The 17,876-nt window shown below is 40.7% G+C and overlaps 3 protein-coding genes across 3 annotated transcripts; all 3 read left to right on the top strand.

The window, feature by feature from the left end:
• Nucleotides 1-297: 297 nt before the first annotated feature.
• Nucleotides 298-4,500, top strand: LOC146381507 (CD63 antigen-like). The gene is made up of 7 exons (XM_084938676.1): nucleotides 298-354; nucleotides 1,794-1,982; nucleotides 2,101-2,175; nucleotides 2,333-2,437; nucleotides 3,465-3,602; nucleotides 3,687-3,770; nucleotides 4,262-4,500. Exons 1-7 carry the CDS (start codon nucleotides 298-300, stop codon nucleotides 4,331-4,333), a joined length of 720 nt encoding a protein of 239 aa, XP_084794802.1. The 3' UTR covers nucleotides 4,334-4,500.
• A 2,311-nt stretch (nucleotides 4,501-6,811) lies between these two features.
• Nucleotides 6,812-10,425, top strand: pus3 (pseudouridylate synthase 3). The gene is made up of 7 exons (XM_084937581.1): nucleotides 6,812-6,951; nucleotides 7,251-7,662; nucleotides 7,826-8,106; nucleotides 8,184-8,367; nucleotides 8,559-8,668; nucleotides 8,749-8,921; nucleotides 10,023-10,425. The coding sequence occupies exons 2-7, from the start codon at nucleotides 7,252-7,254 to the stop codon at nucleotides 10,265-10,267; spliced, it is 1,404 nt and encodes a 467-aa protein (XP_084793707.1). The 5' UTR covers nucleotides 6,812-6,951; nucleotide 7,251; the 3' UTR covers nucleotides 10,268-10,425.
• A 93-nt stretch (nucleotides 10,426-10,518) lies between these two features.
• Nucleotides 10,519-15,503, top strand: dcakd (dephospho-CoA kinase domain containing). Its single transcript, XM_084937582.1, has 5 exons — nucleotides 10,519-10,822; nucleotides 11,962-12,073; nucleotides 12,512-12,715; nucleotides 13,924-14,011; nucleotides 14,239-15,503. The coding sequence occupies exons 2-5, from the start codon at nucleotides 11,962-11,964 to the stop codon at nucleotides 14,522-14,524; spliced, it is 690 nt and encodes a 229-aa protein (XP_084793708.1). The 5' UTR covers nucleotides 10,519-10,822; the 3' UTR covers nucleotides 14,525-15,503.
• Nucleotides 15,504-17,876: the final 2,373 nt, after the last annotated feature.

The raw sequence follows: 17,876 nt of genomic DNA, 5'->3' as shown, positions 1-17,876 counted from the left end.
TTAGATTTATAGATTGTTTATCGAGTGAAATTCCCAGTATTTAAATGACTATATATTACGGCGCAGTTTGTATTCACTGATGTGTGACGCCTCTATGCAAAGACGGGCTTGATGCATTCAAAAGATACCTACATCAACTTGAAAGCTATCGGGCTGCCGGTTCATTTCCATAGGGTCATATGACACACTCGCCACCGAATTGCACTCTATTCACCCTGACTTGACCCGTATTTGGATTGAGGGAAGTCTGCAACCTTCTGGATTCACTTATTTATTATTTGCTCAGACCACCTCAAAATGTGCAGTTTCTTCGGCATCAAGTGTTGCTTCATTTTTTTCAACACGCTCTTCTTGGTGAGTAATAGAGCAAATCTATTCTATCTAATTTTGATGAGAAGTGATGATTGACAGCACGGATTGGTGATATCATAGAAAGATTAGAATCAATAAAGAGCAGGAGTAGTAGAGGTAACGAAAGAATAAAGCCAAAATTGAATCACTCACATCTTTTTAGAAGTCCAGGAAACTTTGACTGCATGCCGGATTATCCAAGGGAAGATACACATGCAACAAGAGACTTGATTTGCCCTTCCAAATTTCCAAAACACACTCATATTAAGCCGTCTTGTGTGGTTGTAGCAGCTGAGTTGAGCAAAGGGAACTTTAACAAATTTAGAAGCTAATCAGTATCATCGCCAGATAAACCTGCACGGTGTCCTGTGCACGCTCCAGAAATTTTATGCCCTAAATACTAACTGGTGCATGACGTGTAACCCACACAGAGTAACCTTTATGAAATATATCTATTTTAAAAATATTTCAAGAAAAATGTCATACTTTTGAGATGTATTATTAAGGTTGATAATTTTCTGTGCCAGCAATACACACATTCAAATTTTATGAAATGCAAATAACGCTGTGTTACGCTGAAGTAGAGGATGTCACACACTGGTAGGCAGTCAGTGAGAGCACACAATCCAATTACAAAGCTGTCAAAGGGCAAAAATCCAATAACAGACAATGGTCGTATGATTATAAAGGACAAAATAACATATACTAACATATACTAACACAAGTGCTCTTGAGCTTCAGGGTACAAACTGATGGGCAGAAATTCTCCTTCAGGATTTTCTGGCCAATTCTGATCAGTTCCAGCAACTCGTCCAGGTCCTGAAGTAGCTACAAAGCCCCAGACCATCACACACCACCACCATGTTTGACTGCTGGTGTGATGTTTTTTTTTTTAAATAAAATGTTGTGTTATTTTTATGTCAGATGTAATGGGACTCAAACCTTCCAGAAAGTTTAGCTTATGTCTTGTCAGTCCACCGAATATTTACCCAGATTTTCTGCCAAATGTTAGACGAGCCTTTGTGCTTCTTCTGTTCTCTGCGGTCAGCTGTGGTTTTCTTCCATGAATGCCATTTTTACCCAGTCTCTTTGTTATTATTGAATCATGAACCTTGAGCTCAGCTAATATAAGTGAAGCCTACAGGTTTTTAAATGTTGTTCTGGGGTCTTTTGTGACCTCCTGGATGAGTCGTCGATGAACTCTTGGAGTAATCTTGGTAGGACGGCCACTCCTGGGAAAAAGTTCACCACTGTTCCAAGTTTGCTTCATTTGCTGGAGTCTCAAAGCGTTAGAAATTGCTTTTACTTTTTAACATAGGGACAGGTAAGTTTATATTGAAATGAGGTCGTATTGACAGGAATGAATAAAACCACCCTCTTTTAATTTATTGTTTCCATGTAAATCACTACATTGCTGTCATGCTGTTAAACTTCTTTTTCAGCTGTCTGGGGTTGCCCTCATCACTATAGGAGTGCTGCAATACTCGACGTATTCAGATATCGGCACCTTCACAGGGAGCAACTTGTCTAAAATTGCTATAGTCCTCATTGCAGTGGGGGTCATCATAGCCTTCGTATCCCTCCTGGGCCACATTGGTGCATTCTTTAATAGTTCATCTATGGTTGCTTGTGTAAGTACTGTAATGAAATTAAATGTGATTAAGTGGAGATTCTTTCCAAAAGCTTTTTTTAATGAGCACTGGAGATGTTCTGGATATCTCTAACAGCGTTCACTTTCTTTATCTATAGTTCATCTGCATCCTGATAGTGATCATCCTCTTGGAGGTCCTCACAGGAGCCGCCTTTTACATATTTCGCAGTAGGGTAAGACATTAAAATCGCACCAGAAAGGAACTACTTGAGATCAAGGTCAAATTTTACCATTAGCAGTGGTTCTCCAGTCATAATATCAGTAGCATTACTTAAAATATATCTAAGTTCTAGCGTCTGTTCTGGTTATTTTATCTGATTTTCTCTGTAGGCCGCCCTTCTGCAGATGGCTAATGGTGTCAACGCCAAAGCACAGGAAGTGATTAACGACTACAGCCTTGAGAGGAGACATGCAATTGACAAAATTCAGGAAAAGGTGACACGCAGAGCCTACTGTAATGTTCTGTATTTTTGAGAAACACCTGATGGATTGGAGGAAGTGCAAAAACCCCTTATAGGGACTCTTCATTTCCTCTCTTGATGGGAAAATGATGCCTGGTTTAAATTTCTGCTGCAACATTCAGATGGTAAGGTCAGAATCTGGTGTAAACATGAAAGCGTGGCTCCATGCTGCATTGTATCAATGATTCAAGCTCTTGGTGGTTTAATGCAGCAGAAGATACTTTCTTCATCCTCTTAGTACCAAATGAGTATCATTGCTGAACATCTCCATGTCATTGTGACCCACAGTGTACCCACCTTCTAATGTCCACAGTTTTCAGCACGACATGCTCATATTTCGTGCATTGCTGGATGCCATTAACAGCAAAAGCTGATTTAATTTAGGTGAAAAACAGATAAAGGTCAAGGCCGAGGTCACGCCAAATGTGAAAATCAGTAAAAAATGTATATTACTCACAAATTTTTATGGATATTATATGGTTGTTATAAAAGCAGGCTGACATCAGCATGTTGTAATAAAAACATCATAAAACATCAAAGGTTTTGTGTTGCCCCTGCTACTCAGGGGGAGTTGCTCTATCTGAGTGCTCTTGTTTACAGTCAGATTAAGATGACTAACTTTAATATAAGAGTGTGAAGACAATCTGCAAAGAGTGAGAGGGTAATTAACAAAGACCAGCAATGAGAAAAATGCTGCAATTACTTAGGGAGTTTAAGTTTGAAGGCTTACATCTCAGCATGAATCTGTACCATGAAGAATTAAGGCAGCTCTGAAGGTAAAAGGAGGCCCAACCCAATGCTAGCAAGGTGTACCTAATAAAGTGGCTAGTAAGTGTAAATAACACGCCTTCAGCATCTGTGTGAAAATTAGCAGTTAAGTAGACAAACTGACTTTCCACAAAGCAACACTTGAAGAATATTTATCGTGAACCACAAATAGTCACAACCAGTGATTAATACAGCTTTGGTGCTTCACTATCGCAGTGTCGTTATCATTACAGTTCAAGTGTTGTGGTGCGGACAGCTATGCCGACTGGTCCCAGAGCGCGGGCTGGGAAAAGCACGACGCCGTGCCAGATTCCTGCTGCGTGGTGAAGAGTGAGGGCTGTGGACAGGACAAGGAGAAGGCACATAAAAAGGTCTGACAGGAAAACATTTCAAGCAATTTTCATCTATTTTCTGCAAACAAATACTGTATTTTATGACCGTGCGATCCTCCTCAGGGCTGCCTCTGGGCAATCAGTGTCTTCCTGTTGAAAAATCTGGTGTGGGTCGGTGCTGTCTGCATTGCTCTTGGAGTCACGGAGGTAAGCTTCTGCAATTTCCCCTTGCTCACATTTAAGTGTGAAGCAAAATGCTCACATTGCAAGAGTAAATGTCATATTACTGTAAGAAATGATCATTTTAAATGCCAATCCAGTACACTTACCTACTGATTAACTGTGCAGGAGCCAGTGTGAGCCCAAAAGGTTAATTTTAATCTGTTTTAGGTGGAAAAAAGACAAAGAAAAATCACAAATGTCAAACATCTAAAGATACCCCAAATGTCTCTACATAAAAATAAAAACATGTATACTGGATTAATTTAGTAATTTAGTTTCCACCAGTAGCAGATATTGTAAGGAATATTTAAATAGCAGAGGATAACTTGAATGATAATAAAGCCTGTCTCATCCTGACTGCCTCAGGTGATGAAATGAAGAAATAATTACTTTTTTGCAGAACAAGAAAATAACCTTTTGGGTGTGCCATTGAGTTCATTTGCTGCCAGTAACTTCTGACCTTTTCCCTGTTGCAGGTTTTTGGAGTATTAGTCGGGGTGTGCTTGTGTCTGGACATTAAGCGAAAGAACTACGAAAACATCAGCTAATGCATCATCACTGCTCTATTATCTCTGGATGCTCGACTGTGTCTAGAAAAAAATCTTATCTACATACTTGCTATAATTGCAGCTGGTATCTAACAAAGAGAAATTGATCTGCTATAGTGGTGAAAAAATCTATTATAAATTAACATTCATGCTTACTATGCACATAATTATTAAACATGTGATCGCTCTGAGGTTTTGTGGTGTTGTTTCATTAGCTTTTAACAATTAAAAACGTGTGTTGTGATTAGGTTACATACACTCATCATGGGCATGAATTCTTTCATTTTAGGCTTTTAGTTATATTTTTGACTGTTCTTTTCCAGGTTTGAATGATTTTACAGGCTATATGTCTAATGTCTTTAAAGAAAAACGAGAATTAAGTGCGCTAGTTTGTCATAAATTGCGACGTTTGTGAGGACCCAAATGCAGAAAACATAGAGGCAGATGGTGGTGAGCTAATAGTGAAACATTTATTCAGGCTAAGAACCAAAATACAAAATGCATAAAATACAAAAGGAAAACTGAAAGCTAAAGTAAAATAGGAAGTGATAATTACACAGGGTGGACACAGACATATAAATGAACTTCACAAGAAACTTGACACAGGAGGAAGAAAAAAAATAAGAGACATAAACTCTAAAGGAATTTAGAATAGAGAACAAGACTAAACACACTACGAGGATTACTACCAGAAATAATATAAATATTACGCAATGTTGGGATCGCATAATAAATAATAAACGAGAGACCATCAATTCAAAACAAAAGGTCGACGGACCCAGGGCCATGACTTACAGCTGGATCAGCGTTTCCAAACTTTGGATCCAGTTCTATGGATGGACAGTCTTTATTTGCTTGTTTTGTTTTTGGGTGAATTGGCCCTTTAATGAGCAGAGAGGGCAGATTAGTTTGGTAGCCATCCTGAAAAACTATTTGCGATACAGCAGACAAACACCAAACTGTGATTACATGCCATTTAATGTGTAATCGGACATGTAGAAAAGAGCAGACTGTGATTTAATGCAAGAGTCCGACCAATTCTGTCTCTGCATCTGGAATAATTAACAGTTGTGCCTGACAGCACTGCTGTGCCACTTACCCTGTGAAGCTACTGCTATACAAAATAAATGAAAAGACTCTCACAAATAGCTGGAGGAAAGAAACACACTTTCAGCTCAGTTTCAGGGGTTTTTTTTGTGTGTTTTTTCATCTCTTTGTGATGTCTAAAGACAAGTGTTGGTGCTGTGGATCCCTTTACAAAATATAGGCATAACTGCCATATGTCCGCCCCTCTGGTGTTTGAACTCCTGTTCTCCTGACCTGACAAAAAACAAACAAACAAACAAACAGGAATCACGAGGAAGGTGCATTGGACAGGAAAATAGAAGATTTCGCATGGTTCCTTTGTAGGAGCTTCTCAGTCACTGTGAATTAAAGTACTGTGTCATCTTTCATCTGAAACATGGGGTGAAAAAGGCTAATAAAAGTCTGGTAGATGATTTCCAAGGTGCAGATGTCTACAAGAATGTGATTCAAATGCTTTCAAAAAGTTATGTGTTCTTATTGTAATACCTGTACTGATTTTACTAAATCGTACCTGGCATGTGTGATCCATACACTTTTAATTAAAAAGACTAAAACTAACACAAACACAAACAAAAAATACAAAACTATAATAGCTCGAATGGTTGTCCTGTCATCCTCAAACACTCAACCATTTAGCAGGCAGATAGCTGTCCCTCCCTGAGCCTTGATCTGCCAAAGATTTCTTCTTGTTAAAACTGAGTTTTTCCTTCCCGCTGTTACCAAGTAATTGTTCATAGGGGGTCATCATAGCCTTTGTTGATTGTTTGGGGTCTTTTCTTTATTATTTAAGGGTCTTCACCTTAAATTATAAACCCCCTTAAGGTGACTGTTGTTGTGATTTGGTTCTATACTCATAAAAATTGAGATTAATTGAATTTCAAAACAAACAAACAAATAAAACCTGCTGTATATCAGGTGACTCGAGGACTAATGAGGGCCCTATTTAGAGTAGATTTGGGTACAGGCAATTCAGTGCCACAATTTCAAAGACTTAAACATTATAAATGTAATAATAGCAAAAACAAAATTTGGTCTATAATAATATAAAGAAAGTCATGCCACAGTAATGAAAAATGTCAAATTATTTTCATTTTTACAACTTAAACGTAAGTTGAACAAAGATGATTGAGGACATGGCACTTTAGGCTAAGAAAAGGCTAGGGGGGAGGAGTAAAAATCCATTACCTTGAATACATATAATAGTTTTCTGTAATAGATACAGACGGTTAATAGTGTAAGACAAGCTTTTAGAAATAAACTCTGGTCTGTTTTTTACCCATATTATGGTATGTTCGCTCATGGGGAGTATAAAAATAACTGTTAAGTATGGCAGTCATCGGCTGACGACAATTTAAGCAACTAAACTACATTTCCCAGAAATCCCGTGAAGGGGGGGAAATGTGTCCGTTGGCAAAATTCGTCCGCCTCCCGATAAACTTATCAGGGGGGGAGTAGCATGCGTGATCCCGACAGCCAGAAGCAAAACTAACAGAGGAGCAGAATAATCGAAAACATCGAGCCTGAAAATACAGGTAAAAACACAGATTAACTGTAATGTAATTTACGGCCTCGTTAATCCCACTAAATCCCTCGTATCTAACTTCGTTCACTAGCTAGCAGGCTGTGTGTAGCGTTCAGTCCACTTTATAAAAATAAGCCCAGTTGTAGTACAGTTGACCAAAAAAACCCTTAAATAAACTTTGACATGAATTAAACTAAGAGGAGATGATTACGTAGGCTTCATTGAATATAAGCTGGGCTGATTATTTGTAGAAATATTTAAGTAAATTTTTAAATAAATGTTCTTTCCTTTGTTTTTTCTTCCAAGCAGCATGTCAGATGTTTTAATCCAGCGGATAAAGGAGCTGGAGGCTGAGCTGGAGAAGCTCCGGTCCCAGCTGAAAGAGAGTAGTGAAACTGGAAATGTTGAAATGTCATCCAGTCCATCCCTTAATGAAGACTGTAAACCTGATGGGAACACTGGCAGCAGCAAAAAGGAGAGAAAGAAAGCAGGAAAAGATCGTCCTTTTGACTTCTCTACACACCCCCGGCGCCATGTGGCTCTGCGGCTAGCTTACCTGGGGTGGGCCTATCAGGGGTTTGCAGTCCAGGAGAACACAGACAACACTGTGGAGGCCAGACTCTTTGAAGCCCTGCTAAAGACTCGGCTGATCCAGGACCGCCAGACTTCCAATTACCACCGCTGTGGGCGCACTGATAAAGGAGTCAGTGCTTTTTCCCAAGTGAGTTAGCAGAGATACATATTTTTTACTCATATCCTCCTTCTGTCGGATGCCCCCTTTATGAGTTACCACAGCTTATCATCGACCTCCATTTTAACCTGAAAAGTCTCTGTACCTTAATACTATTAATAGTTTTTCATGTGGTTAATTTTTTCCCCCGCAGGTCATAACCATCGACTTGCGCTCCACGCAGTTTTGTGCCGGTTTGGGCATCACACTGCCTGAAAATGTTGACGTCAGTACCAAAGCCGCTTCTTCTGCCACCTCTGAGCTTCCATATGTGAAGATGCTGAACAGAGTCCTGCCGCAGGACATCAGGGTCTTGGACTGGGCACCAGTAGCGGAGGGTTTCAGCGCACGCTTCGACTGTCAGTCCCGCACGTACCGCTACTACTTCCCCCGAGGATCTCTGGATGTGGTGCTGATGGCGGAAGCTGCTAAAAGGTGGGTGGAGAACACATAAAAGGTAAACACACCTTTAAAACTTAGCCCTTATTTGACAACCTCCTTGCATCCGGCAGATATGAGGGGACTCACGACTTCAGGAACCTGTGTAAAATGGACGTGGGCAACGGTGTCCTGCAGTTCGAGAGGACCATCTTATCAGCCACAGTCAAGCCTGCGCAGCCTCAGCACGCCTCCAGCACAGACCAGTATGACCTCTTCATATTTGAGATCAAAGGATTAGCCTTCCTTTACCACCAGGTACCAGGAGAGAGTTACTCTACACTGCTTTCCCTTTACCCTTCATCTCTTGCAAACATTTTTTAATGTGAAAGTTCAGATTTAGAGAAACCAGGTCAGAGGATGTCAGATGCAGCATCTCATGGAGTTTAAGGTTGAATGGTTTGGTGGTACGTAGGGAATTTTTGGTTATTTCCTTTTATGTGCTGCAGGTACGGTGCATGATGGCGGTGCTTCTGTTGATTGGACAGAAGCTGGAAGCCGCGGATATAATCAATCAGCTCCTGGATGTGGAGAATAACCCCAGGAAGCCCCAGTACAGGTGAACTGACTGCTGTAGAAGTGGTTAAAATATTCAAATAAAAATAATATATTTATCATATGAATCTGTGTCATCTTCAGCATGGCAGTAGACTACCCTTTGGTGCTGTACGACTGCCACTTTGAAGGCCTGAGCTGGACGCAGGAGAGTGAAGAGGGGGGCTTTGTCCTGGCTGCACTGCAGCAGCACTGGACCCAGAGCACGGTGAAGGCCCACGTCCTGCAGGGGATGATCCAGGGCTTGGAAGACCGAGGTGAGAAGCTGGATAAGAGAAGTGAAGATTTTTAAGGCATTTAAACAGTTTCTCTCAAGTTATGTTTTGCATAATTTTAGTTGTTTTGTGGTTATTTACTGTATTTTTTATAGTATTTTTTTTTTTAAATTTTGTGATTTGTGTACATATTTCTATTGTCTTTTTTTGCCTAAATTTTGCTGTTTTATGCATTTCTGATTGTTTAGTGTCACAATGATAATATCGAGTCACGTTTGGGATATTTTGTGTCTACATGTGGTTGTTATACATGATTTCTGCATCTCATTTCGGTTGTTTTGTGTGTGGATATGAGCTTACAGGCCACTTTGTTAGGTGCATGTCGTTCCTTTTACCTTCACAACTGTCATAATTCTTGTGTTATCCTGCTGGAAGTAACCATCAGAAGAAGATGAGTGACCATGGAAGACTGTGGAGTTTAAATAAGGGTCCCAAAGTGTGCCTAGAAAAGATCCTCCACACTATGACACTGTCACCGGTGTGAACCATTGATAGAAGGCAGGATGGATCCATGCTTTTATGTGTTTACACCAAATTCTTATCCAAACATCCAAATGTTGCAGCAGAAATCGAGACACATCAGATCAGACAACATTAATCTAATCTTCTATTGTACAGTTTTGGTGACACCATGTAAAATGTACCCTCAGTTTCCTGTTCTTATCTGAGAGGAGTGGCACTTGGTGTGGGCTTCTGCTGCTGTAGCCCATCTGCTTCAAGGTTTGACTTCTACTGGAAAATCCCAGTAAAGTAATTGTTTCTTAAAAACTCAGTCCAGCTCATCTGCCACCAACTACAGTGTTCCCGCTTCTGATGCTCTGTTTAAACGTCAGGGCGTCTTGAATCTGTCTAAATATAATGATTTGCTCCATTGTGATTAGCCGATTAGATATTTGCGCTAACAACCAGTTGTACCTAATGAAGTGGCTGTACCTGTATTTCTAGGATGTCAGAGTATTTTTTTTTTTTTCAGGATCTAGGAATGCACCTAGTTGGGCCAGCCAGTTATCTGCTTTGACATGAGTCAAGATGCCTGCTGTGAAAAAACATTGTACAAACTGTCTCACTTCTCTTCATCCACAGGAGCTGTGTCCACCAACCACTGCTGGCTGGTAGAAGGCAGCAGGCAGAGAAATTACCGGCCGCTCCTGGAGCGCCCGTGCTGCGAGAGCCTCGAGTCGAGGATAAATCATTTCGTGAAAAGAGGCAGACTGGAGCGCGAGGAAGGGGAGAATGGAGGCGAAATGATCCACAGGGGAAAAAGATCTAAACATTCAAACATTTCTTCAGAGACGCCAAATCAAAATACGGATGCAAAAGAAGATTAATTTTCTTTAAACTTAAGAAAGGACTTGCAAGATGTATTTTGGTGTAATTTTCAACCATAAATGTTTAATTTTACTTTTATTTACTACAAACAGCGCACGGATATCTTTGACTCATGCTGGTGCGTGTTTTGCTTTAAAATAAACACATTTTGGAGAAAGCTGGACTCGCTGAGTTTTGCTTGACGGGGAACTAAAGCGAGGCGGAACCAACGCTAATAGAAATATGAGATGTCGGGTTAATTAAGAGGTAGCGCCTGTCAGGCTTAGCAGCTAGGTTGTTAGCAGTGAGTAGAATACAGGTGAACTGTAAAGGAGGGCAGTTTCCAGCAGCACCGCTGTCTCCAGCTCATTTGTTGGGTTTCGTGTTGAGCTGGACCCGGTAAAAATGGCGTTGTTGTTGTTTGAGCTCCTTCTGACCTGATTTAACACCTGTGTTAGCCTGTTAGCAGCCCTGGTTGTTGTTTGACGCAACAGCCCCCCCTCTAGTGCTTCTGCTCTGCCCGGACTCCCGCTGTATATCCAGCCGGTTTAAGGACTTTCTCTTTCTCTGACAAGGTAAAGCTAAAATTCCCCTGACATGAGTTTGTTTTAATCGCTGTGTCAAACCACCCTGATACTAACAAGAAGCCGCTCTCTGCCGTGTTAAATCGTGACCGAGTCGTTTCTTTAAAGGTTTTATTTTTGACCGGTGTTTAATAGAGAATAACCTCAAAGCTGACTTTCGGACCAGTCAAACCAGTTTGACTTTGCATAGCCGGGTACTATATGGAGAGTGTAATTCACCTAATTCCACAGCAGGGGGCGTGTTGTGAAACTTCAAAACCTTTAAAAGGAGAAGCTAATAATATCTGTTATTTGGTTATAAAGATTGTAATAACTATTTTTATGTTTATTAAAAGTTACTGTAGAGTGCAAAAGTCACCTCTCGTTTGGCATTGGCTTCATTTTTCAACATGAGAATGATCACAAACACACCGTCAATACAGTGAAAGCATAACTGGATAGAAAAAACACACAAGAGTAGGAACAGTATCAGTCATGGATTGGGCTCCCCGGAGCCCGTTCAACATGATCGAAACAGTGTTGGATCATTTTCATAGAAAACGGAGCAAAACGCAGCCCACATGTAAAGTAGAGCTTTGAATGTCCTTCAAGAGGCCTGGAGAACCATCCCTGGAGACTACTTAAAGTAGTTAGAAGAAAGATTACCTAAAAACCTTTCATTTTACTAAAAAAAAATAGAAAGAAGTGGGTTGCCACAGTACTATTTGTTTACTCATAACATTTATGGACTTTCTAGAATTTCTTACTGTGTCAGAAATTGTGTTATACCCAAACTGGCCCTTTTATTCCATAAGCCATAAAAACGATGACAGTAAATGTGTTATTTTGGGACTCTGGGTAAATACCAATGTTTATTTATTCATTTATTTTATTTATTCTTTGCGTTTATTCTCCAGTTCGTGCTGTTTGTAATAAGTAGCTTTTTAAAGCCTTAATCAGACTATCTTTGAACATTAAGTCAGTGCAATGTTAATGTGACATGGCAGATAAACATCGTCCACTGCTATTAGTAAATGTCATCTTATTCTCTGATAGGCCCACAGCTGTCAACAGGGCCATATCAGTGCATCGCTAGTGTAATTACTTTACTTACTTTGCCTTCATGCATTTTTGTGTTTGTTTGCTTAAAGATGTACCTGGTGGGACTGACAGGAGGCATTGCCTCTGGGAAAAGCACAGTGTCTTCAATGCTGCGGGAGCTTGGATGCCCCATTATTGATGCCGATGTCGTGGCCAGGAAAGGTAGGTGGCTATCTCTCCCCTGCAAACTGTTGACACGGCGAACACAAATTCAACATGAAATACTGGTCAGGGGTGTCATCGAGCTGAAGCCATCTTCAGGCGGCGCTCTCTCAGATAACCCCGGCTCATTAGGACGAGCGCTTGCAGAGAGAGCATGAATCATGAAGGATGTCTCTGCTGACTGCAGGGATGATGTTTTAGTTAGACAGAGAAGATAAAAAGGTCACAGAACTAGGTGAAGAGTGCACAGCTGCATGTAGGGGAAATATAAGGCATTAGGCAAATTATTTCATTACACTCGGTGACAAGTCTGTTCCGAATATCATCTCAGCCTCTATTTTTTATGACCAGCTGGATTACTGGTCGTAAATAAATTTACTTTAATTTTGAACCTGTTACATTGTTTAACTCATTCAAGCTTCCTTTTGTTGTCCGCAGTTGTTGAGCAGCGCACACGTGCCTATTCCTGCATCGTGCACCACTTTGGGCCAGGGATCCTGCTCGAGAACGGCGACATCGACAGGCAGAAGCTGGGCCAAATCATCTTCGCCAGCGAGGAGAAGAGGAAGCTGCTAAACTCCATCACCCACCCAGAGATTCATAAAGCAATGCTCAAAGAGATCCTCTTCTACTTTCTCAGAGGTGAGAGAGGAAGGACGATTATCTGCTGTATTTGAGCCAAGGCTGTTTTGCAGTGTAGGTGGCGCAAGAGGCGAGACCAAACTTTCTGCTATTTGCAAGTCAAATGTATGAGATGTTTGAACATTATGATTAAAATGAATTCAGTAAGACACCCATGTCACTCTCTCGGTGCATTCAATTATTAGCGTCTCAAGGCATCACACATGCCTTTAAATAAACTTCACAAACATCACTTGTTATATGATCTTAAAGCAGTGCCATCACACCCATATGTTGTGCAGACTGGGGCACATGGAGGTTATGATTAAAATGCATGAACTTATGAACACATGTCCATATGTCTTGCACTGCAGGCATTTATCTAACATAAGAAATTCACTCTCACTTTTGTCAGGCTCGTAATAAAAAACACGAAAGAAACAAGTTGGCGCCTTAATTTAACGTTGCTGTTTGCTCCCATAAAACTTTGTGTTTATAGCAATACTCTCGTGGTTTTTGTTCTTTTCTTTGTCTCTTATTGTTACTTGAAGAGTCATAGTTGTAAACACTGTTGTCACATGGAGCCGGGTTAACACAAGGTTAAGTGTACTGGCAGCAGAGTGGCCGATTTTAAAAACAAAGATAAAACTATACTGTGGGAAAAATATGGAGAGGTTAAACACTCAATAGCTACTGTTGCCTTCTACACAGTAGCTTAGTATTAAGAGTGCTGTGTGACTACATGGGCACCTTAAGCTCTTTGGTCAGTAAGACTTGAAAAGACCTGCTATATTAACACTGAAACCCTGTTGTTCTCATTTCCTTCGGGATTAATAAAGTATTCTGATTCTGATTCTGATTCTCGCACAGTAGCAAATTGTCAGTCATTTATTTTCAATTTCAGTTTTTTAATTCAATTGTATTTACCAAATCACAACAACAGTTGCCTCAAAGCCCTTTATATTGTAAAGTAAAGACCCAACAATAATACTCTTATTCGATTTACTCTGTTATATCCAATAAGATGTGAAGCTAACGATTGAGCTCATAAAGTTTTTAGTGATGAAAGAAGACGAGTGTTGTTTTTCTTCAATCAGAGGCTCTGATTGAAGAAAAAATAATATTGTCGCAGTTCAAAGCGTCTCCAAAGTAGTTTCACTTGTCAAACCTATAAGTATGTCCATCTTTTACATACAGTCTGTAATGTTGACTTCTTTCGCTCTCACTAGGATACCGCTACGTGGTTCTGGATGTGCCGCTTCTCTTTGAAACCAGACGGCTCACTCGGTTTCTGAACCACACTGTTGTAGTTTACTGGTAAGCACACTGCTCATTTTTTCCTGTTACCTTAGAGTCTCGTTTTGGGGCTGTTAACAGTATTCATTTTTGAAGTCGTTAAACATTTTTGTTTGTTTTTGACAGTAAGTGGCCTTTAAAACTAGCTTTTTCTGCTTCCTAATGATGTGATTCACTGCCAGTGGACCTTTTTTAACAAGGCACAATGAATGCACCATAAATAACCTCCATCGTCTGTTCCCTTTCAGTGACCCTGCCACTCAGCTTTCGCGCTTGATGCAGAGGGACGGCCTGACCCAGGAGCAGGCTGAGCAGCGTGTGGCCGCGCAAATGCCGCTCAATGAAAAGCGTGGCTTGGCCAATCATGTTATTGAGAATTCAGGCAGCCGGGAGGACACCCACCGGCAGGTCCTGCGGCTCCACACAAAGCTAGAGGACTCCATGGACTTCCTCCTAGTCAGGGTCATTGCCATTGTTGCCACTGCAGGTTTGGGTGGGCTGCTGCTCTATGCTGCAAAGATACTTTTGTCCTAACAGAGGAAAGAAAGATGAGTGAGGGCGGGAGGTTTTTAGTCCAAGAAGTGGTCAAATATGAGGGTGTGAATAGAAACGGGCAAAAAGCAGGTCGGCGGTATCGATGCAATTTACTGTGAAATTAGTTTCACAGCACCTACCACTACAGCGCAGCCGTATGGCGTGCTCTGCTGACAGTTAACACGGACTTAAATTACTGACACAACTTGCACTGGCAAATGTGGTTTAGTGTGAAAGGCTTCTCTGTGCAATTTGTGTTGGTTTCACTCAGAGAGAAACAATTATATGAAGGCGACACAGTCAAGCCTCACTTGCTGTACAGCTCCTACATCTTTGCTCATTTACGAGAGTGATTTTCTCAGCTGTGACGGAAGAGCGGAGCTTAAATTGCTGGTAAATCTTCATTTTTGTGTAGCAGCGCATGCTAAACATAACTAACCTTAAAAAAAACAAGAAGTCCAGAAAGATTATTGAAAACTAAGAGATTTTATTTTGTTACACCTTTTACACCATATTAGATTATCCAATTTAGAAATGTTTTACTATTTTACTTTTTAATCTGTAGAGACATTAAGAGAGCAAAGGAACAAGTAACAATGGTGAATGTCCCTAAAGCAAGCATATTAATTGGACGCCACCTCTCTCTACTTCTGTCCCCAGTGCTGAGTATGTTTTAAACTATTATACATGTCATAGAAATTAAATGGTTAAATTGGAATAATGTGACGCAGAATATGTAAAGATTGTGATATGAAGATTTATGAGAGAATGTATTTGACAATCCATTTTTAATGGGAACAGTAACAGATTTGCTATTTATCACTGTATTTTCTTACACTTGAAGTTTTCCTCTGTAAATACGGAGTGTGGGATTTTTTTTCTTTGCACCTTTCAACTAAAATAATACATTTGTAATCTAATATGCTTAAGTTAAATAAAAACGATCCAGCACCTCGGTTTTAAAGTAGCTGGTATCAGATGCTGTCTGTCACTGTGTTTTCATTGCTTCATTATGTTTTAAATTAGGCCCCAATAATAGACACTCACTGGTCACTTTGTTAGGTACGCCTTGCTAGTTCTAGATTTGACCCCCTCTTGCTTTCAGAACTGCCTTAATTTTTTGTAGCATAGATTCAACAAGCTGCTGGAAGCATTCTTTAGAAAATTTGGTCCATGATGGCATCAGACAGTTGCTGCAGGTTTGTCAGCTGTACATCTGTGATGTGAATCTACTGTTCCACCACATCCCAAAGGAGCTCTGGAGACTGTGGAGACCACTTGAGTACAGTGAATAAGAAACCAGTTTGAAGTTTTGTGACTTGACTCGCTATCCTGATAGCAGCAGATTCAGTTCAATTCAATGGTGGGTACCCTGTGGTCATAAACTGATGGAAATGGTCAGCAGCAATAATTAGGCTGAGGTCTGTGAAGGTTCTCAGTCATCCAGGTCATCGTAGTCAAAGGAGCTTCCAAATTAGGCTGAGGCACTGAAACAATGCTCAGTTGGCTTCAAGAGGCCCAAAGTGTGCCAAGAAATACTGTTCACAGTATAACATCGCCTACAGCAGCCCGAAGTACTTATATAAGGCAGGATGGATTAATGTTTTTATGTTTACACCAAATTCTGACTGACAATATTTTTCCAACCCTCTATTGTCCAATTTTAGCAAGTCTGTGCAAACTGTAGCCTCAGTTTTTTGTTCTTAGCTGACAGGAGTGGGACCTGATATTGTTATGTTTCTGTAGTCCTTCTCCAGTCCAACCATTTTCCTCTTACTTCTGTGTGGCGAAATCTCAGTAGTTTGTGAAATATTTCGGTTCAAAAGTGGTTTTTATTTTAAATTATTCACTAAGCAAAGCTAAAACGTTGGTATCCAAAAGAGCATAAAGGCAAAAGGTGTTGTCTCCTTAAAATCAGCCTCAGGCATGCCTTTATTCACACCTCATTAGCAATTAGGCCCAAGCAACACAAGAGAATAGGCGTTCCAGAGTGGCGTGACATAACATAATGTAAAAGCAAACAGTTGTGACATCAAAAATGTCCCTACACTTCCCATAAGCCTGACAGGGGGATAACTCTGATGACATCATTGTGACAGAATCAGGGAGATCCTTGAAAACTTCCTCATGAGCTGGGTTTTTCCACACACATAAAGAATTAAATATGTGTGTGTGTGTGGCGAAGACCATCAACATGTGTATCAAATCAAAACGTTAAATCAGATATGTGATACCAGAAACAGGAATTTTTTTTTAACCAATCAAAATTTATATGATTGTACAAAACTGAGTGACTAATCCTTGCTGCCCAAGCCTCTGTAGTAATGAATATAAATCCCATTGACTGTACTTAAATTGATCATCGTTTAATCGCATTTTTTTGGCCGGACACTTTGACATTGGTATTCCTCATGTAAAAGAAATCCCACAGGAAACGTGTTGATGACCGGTCTTCGGGAGAAGAAATAATGACCTTATTGGACAGCCGTGATGTCCTTGCTGCTGTTCACATAATTCAGGCCCACAGGCAGGTGTGGTGACATCATCCTGGCAATAAGGTCCCACAAGCCTGCATGGCTCACTTGGCTCCATCCAAAGCCTGTACTGGTCTGCTTTTTGTTTTCGTCAAGCCATTGCAGAATTAATGCAAAGTGACTCAGGCTGCAGCACGCGGGGGCAGCGAAATAAAGGCTGCATGGCCACACATTCGGATGTGCAAAGTACACAATGCACACGCTCACACCTGCATTTTGTTCATACGATAAAACACAATGACCGTGTCCTAGTCAGGCTGAGGTTCTCTATTAGTCAGAGCCATGACAAAGAAGCGACATCTATTTTAGGAGGCTTTATTTTTTAAAACTTGGCTTCGTCATGATCCAGTTAGGGATAACATGCTTTACTGGGCAGCCAGCTGTTCACCAGAGATTTCCAAGTGTGTCTTTTCTCAGTCCCTTTCTCCGACACAGAGGCCAGATGTAGAGCGTGGAGGGAAGACTATATCTGTACCAGCGAGTGTGAATGCTCCAGGCGGAAAAGGGTGGCGTGAATATAAATTGGGTTTAATTCTGAAAGTGTCAAGCTACGGGGCGAAAGTCTTAAGTTGCTTTGATTCACTTTGTAAAAGTGCATGGATCCAGGCACTTCCTGCTGCTTTATTGTGCGTTGTGGGTCCTTTCCAGGAGCAGAGCAAATAATTTTCTAATGGCAGGGGGTAAAGACTTTTAAATCTCACCACCGTGTTCAGAGAGTTGGCCCATGGCACCATAGTGTGTCGACATTTTGAAATCTCCTGTCTGAGTGGTTTTTCATCATTCTCCTCGCATATTGCCGCAAGGGGAGGCAGAACAGC

Source organism: Perissodus microlepis, chromosome 8, assembly GCF_051167445.1.
Source record: "Perissodus microlepis isolate ML-2025 ecotype Zambia chromosome 8, ASM5116744v1, whole genome shotgun sequence".
NCBI classification, from domain to species: Eukaryota; Metazoa; Chordata; class Actinopteri; order Cichliformes; family Cichlidae; genus Perissodus; species Perissodus microlepis.
This window is presented reverse-complemented; position numbering and strand designations above follow the sequence as displayed.

Bases quoted from the DNA above. Each gene is read 5' to 3' on its own strand.
- LOC146381507 (XM_084938676.1), top strand. From the start codon at position 298: ATGTGCAGTTTCTTCGGCATCAAGTGTTGCTTCATTTTTTTCAACACG. The intron at 2,438-3,464 runs GTGACACGCAGA...TTATCATTACAG, and splicing joins TTGACAAAATTCAGGAAAAG to TTCAAGTGTTGTGGTGCGGA. The intron at 3,771-4,261 runs GTAAGCTTCTGC...TCCCTGTTGCAG, and splicing joins TTGCTCTTGGAGTCACGGAG to GTTTTTGGAGTATTAGTCGG.
- pus3 (XM_084937581.1), top strand. From the start codon at position 7,252: ATGTCAGATGTTTTAATCCAGCGGATAAAGGAGCTGGAGGCTGAGCTG. The intron at 7,663-7,825 runs GTGAGTTAGCAG...TTTCCCCCGCAG, and splicing joins GAGTCAGTGCTTTTTCCCAA to GTCATAACCATCGACTTGCG. The intron at 8,368-8,558 runs GTACCAGGAGAG...TATGTGCTGCAG, and splicing joins TAGCCTTCCTTTACCACCAG to GTACGGTGCATGATGGCGGT.
- dcakd (XM_084937582.1), top strand. From the start codon at position 11,962: ATGTACCTGGTGGGACTGACAGGAGGCATTGCCTCTGGGAAAAGCACA. The intron at 12,074-12,511 runs GTAGGTGGCTAT...TGTTGTCCGCAG, and splicing joins CGATGTCGTGGCCAGGAAAG to TTGTTGAGCAGCGCACACGT. The intron at 12,716-13,923 runs GTGAGAGAGGAA...CGCTCTCACTAG, and splicing joins CCTCTTCTACTTTCTCAGAG to GATACCGCTACGTGGTTCTG.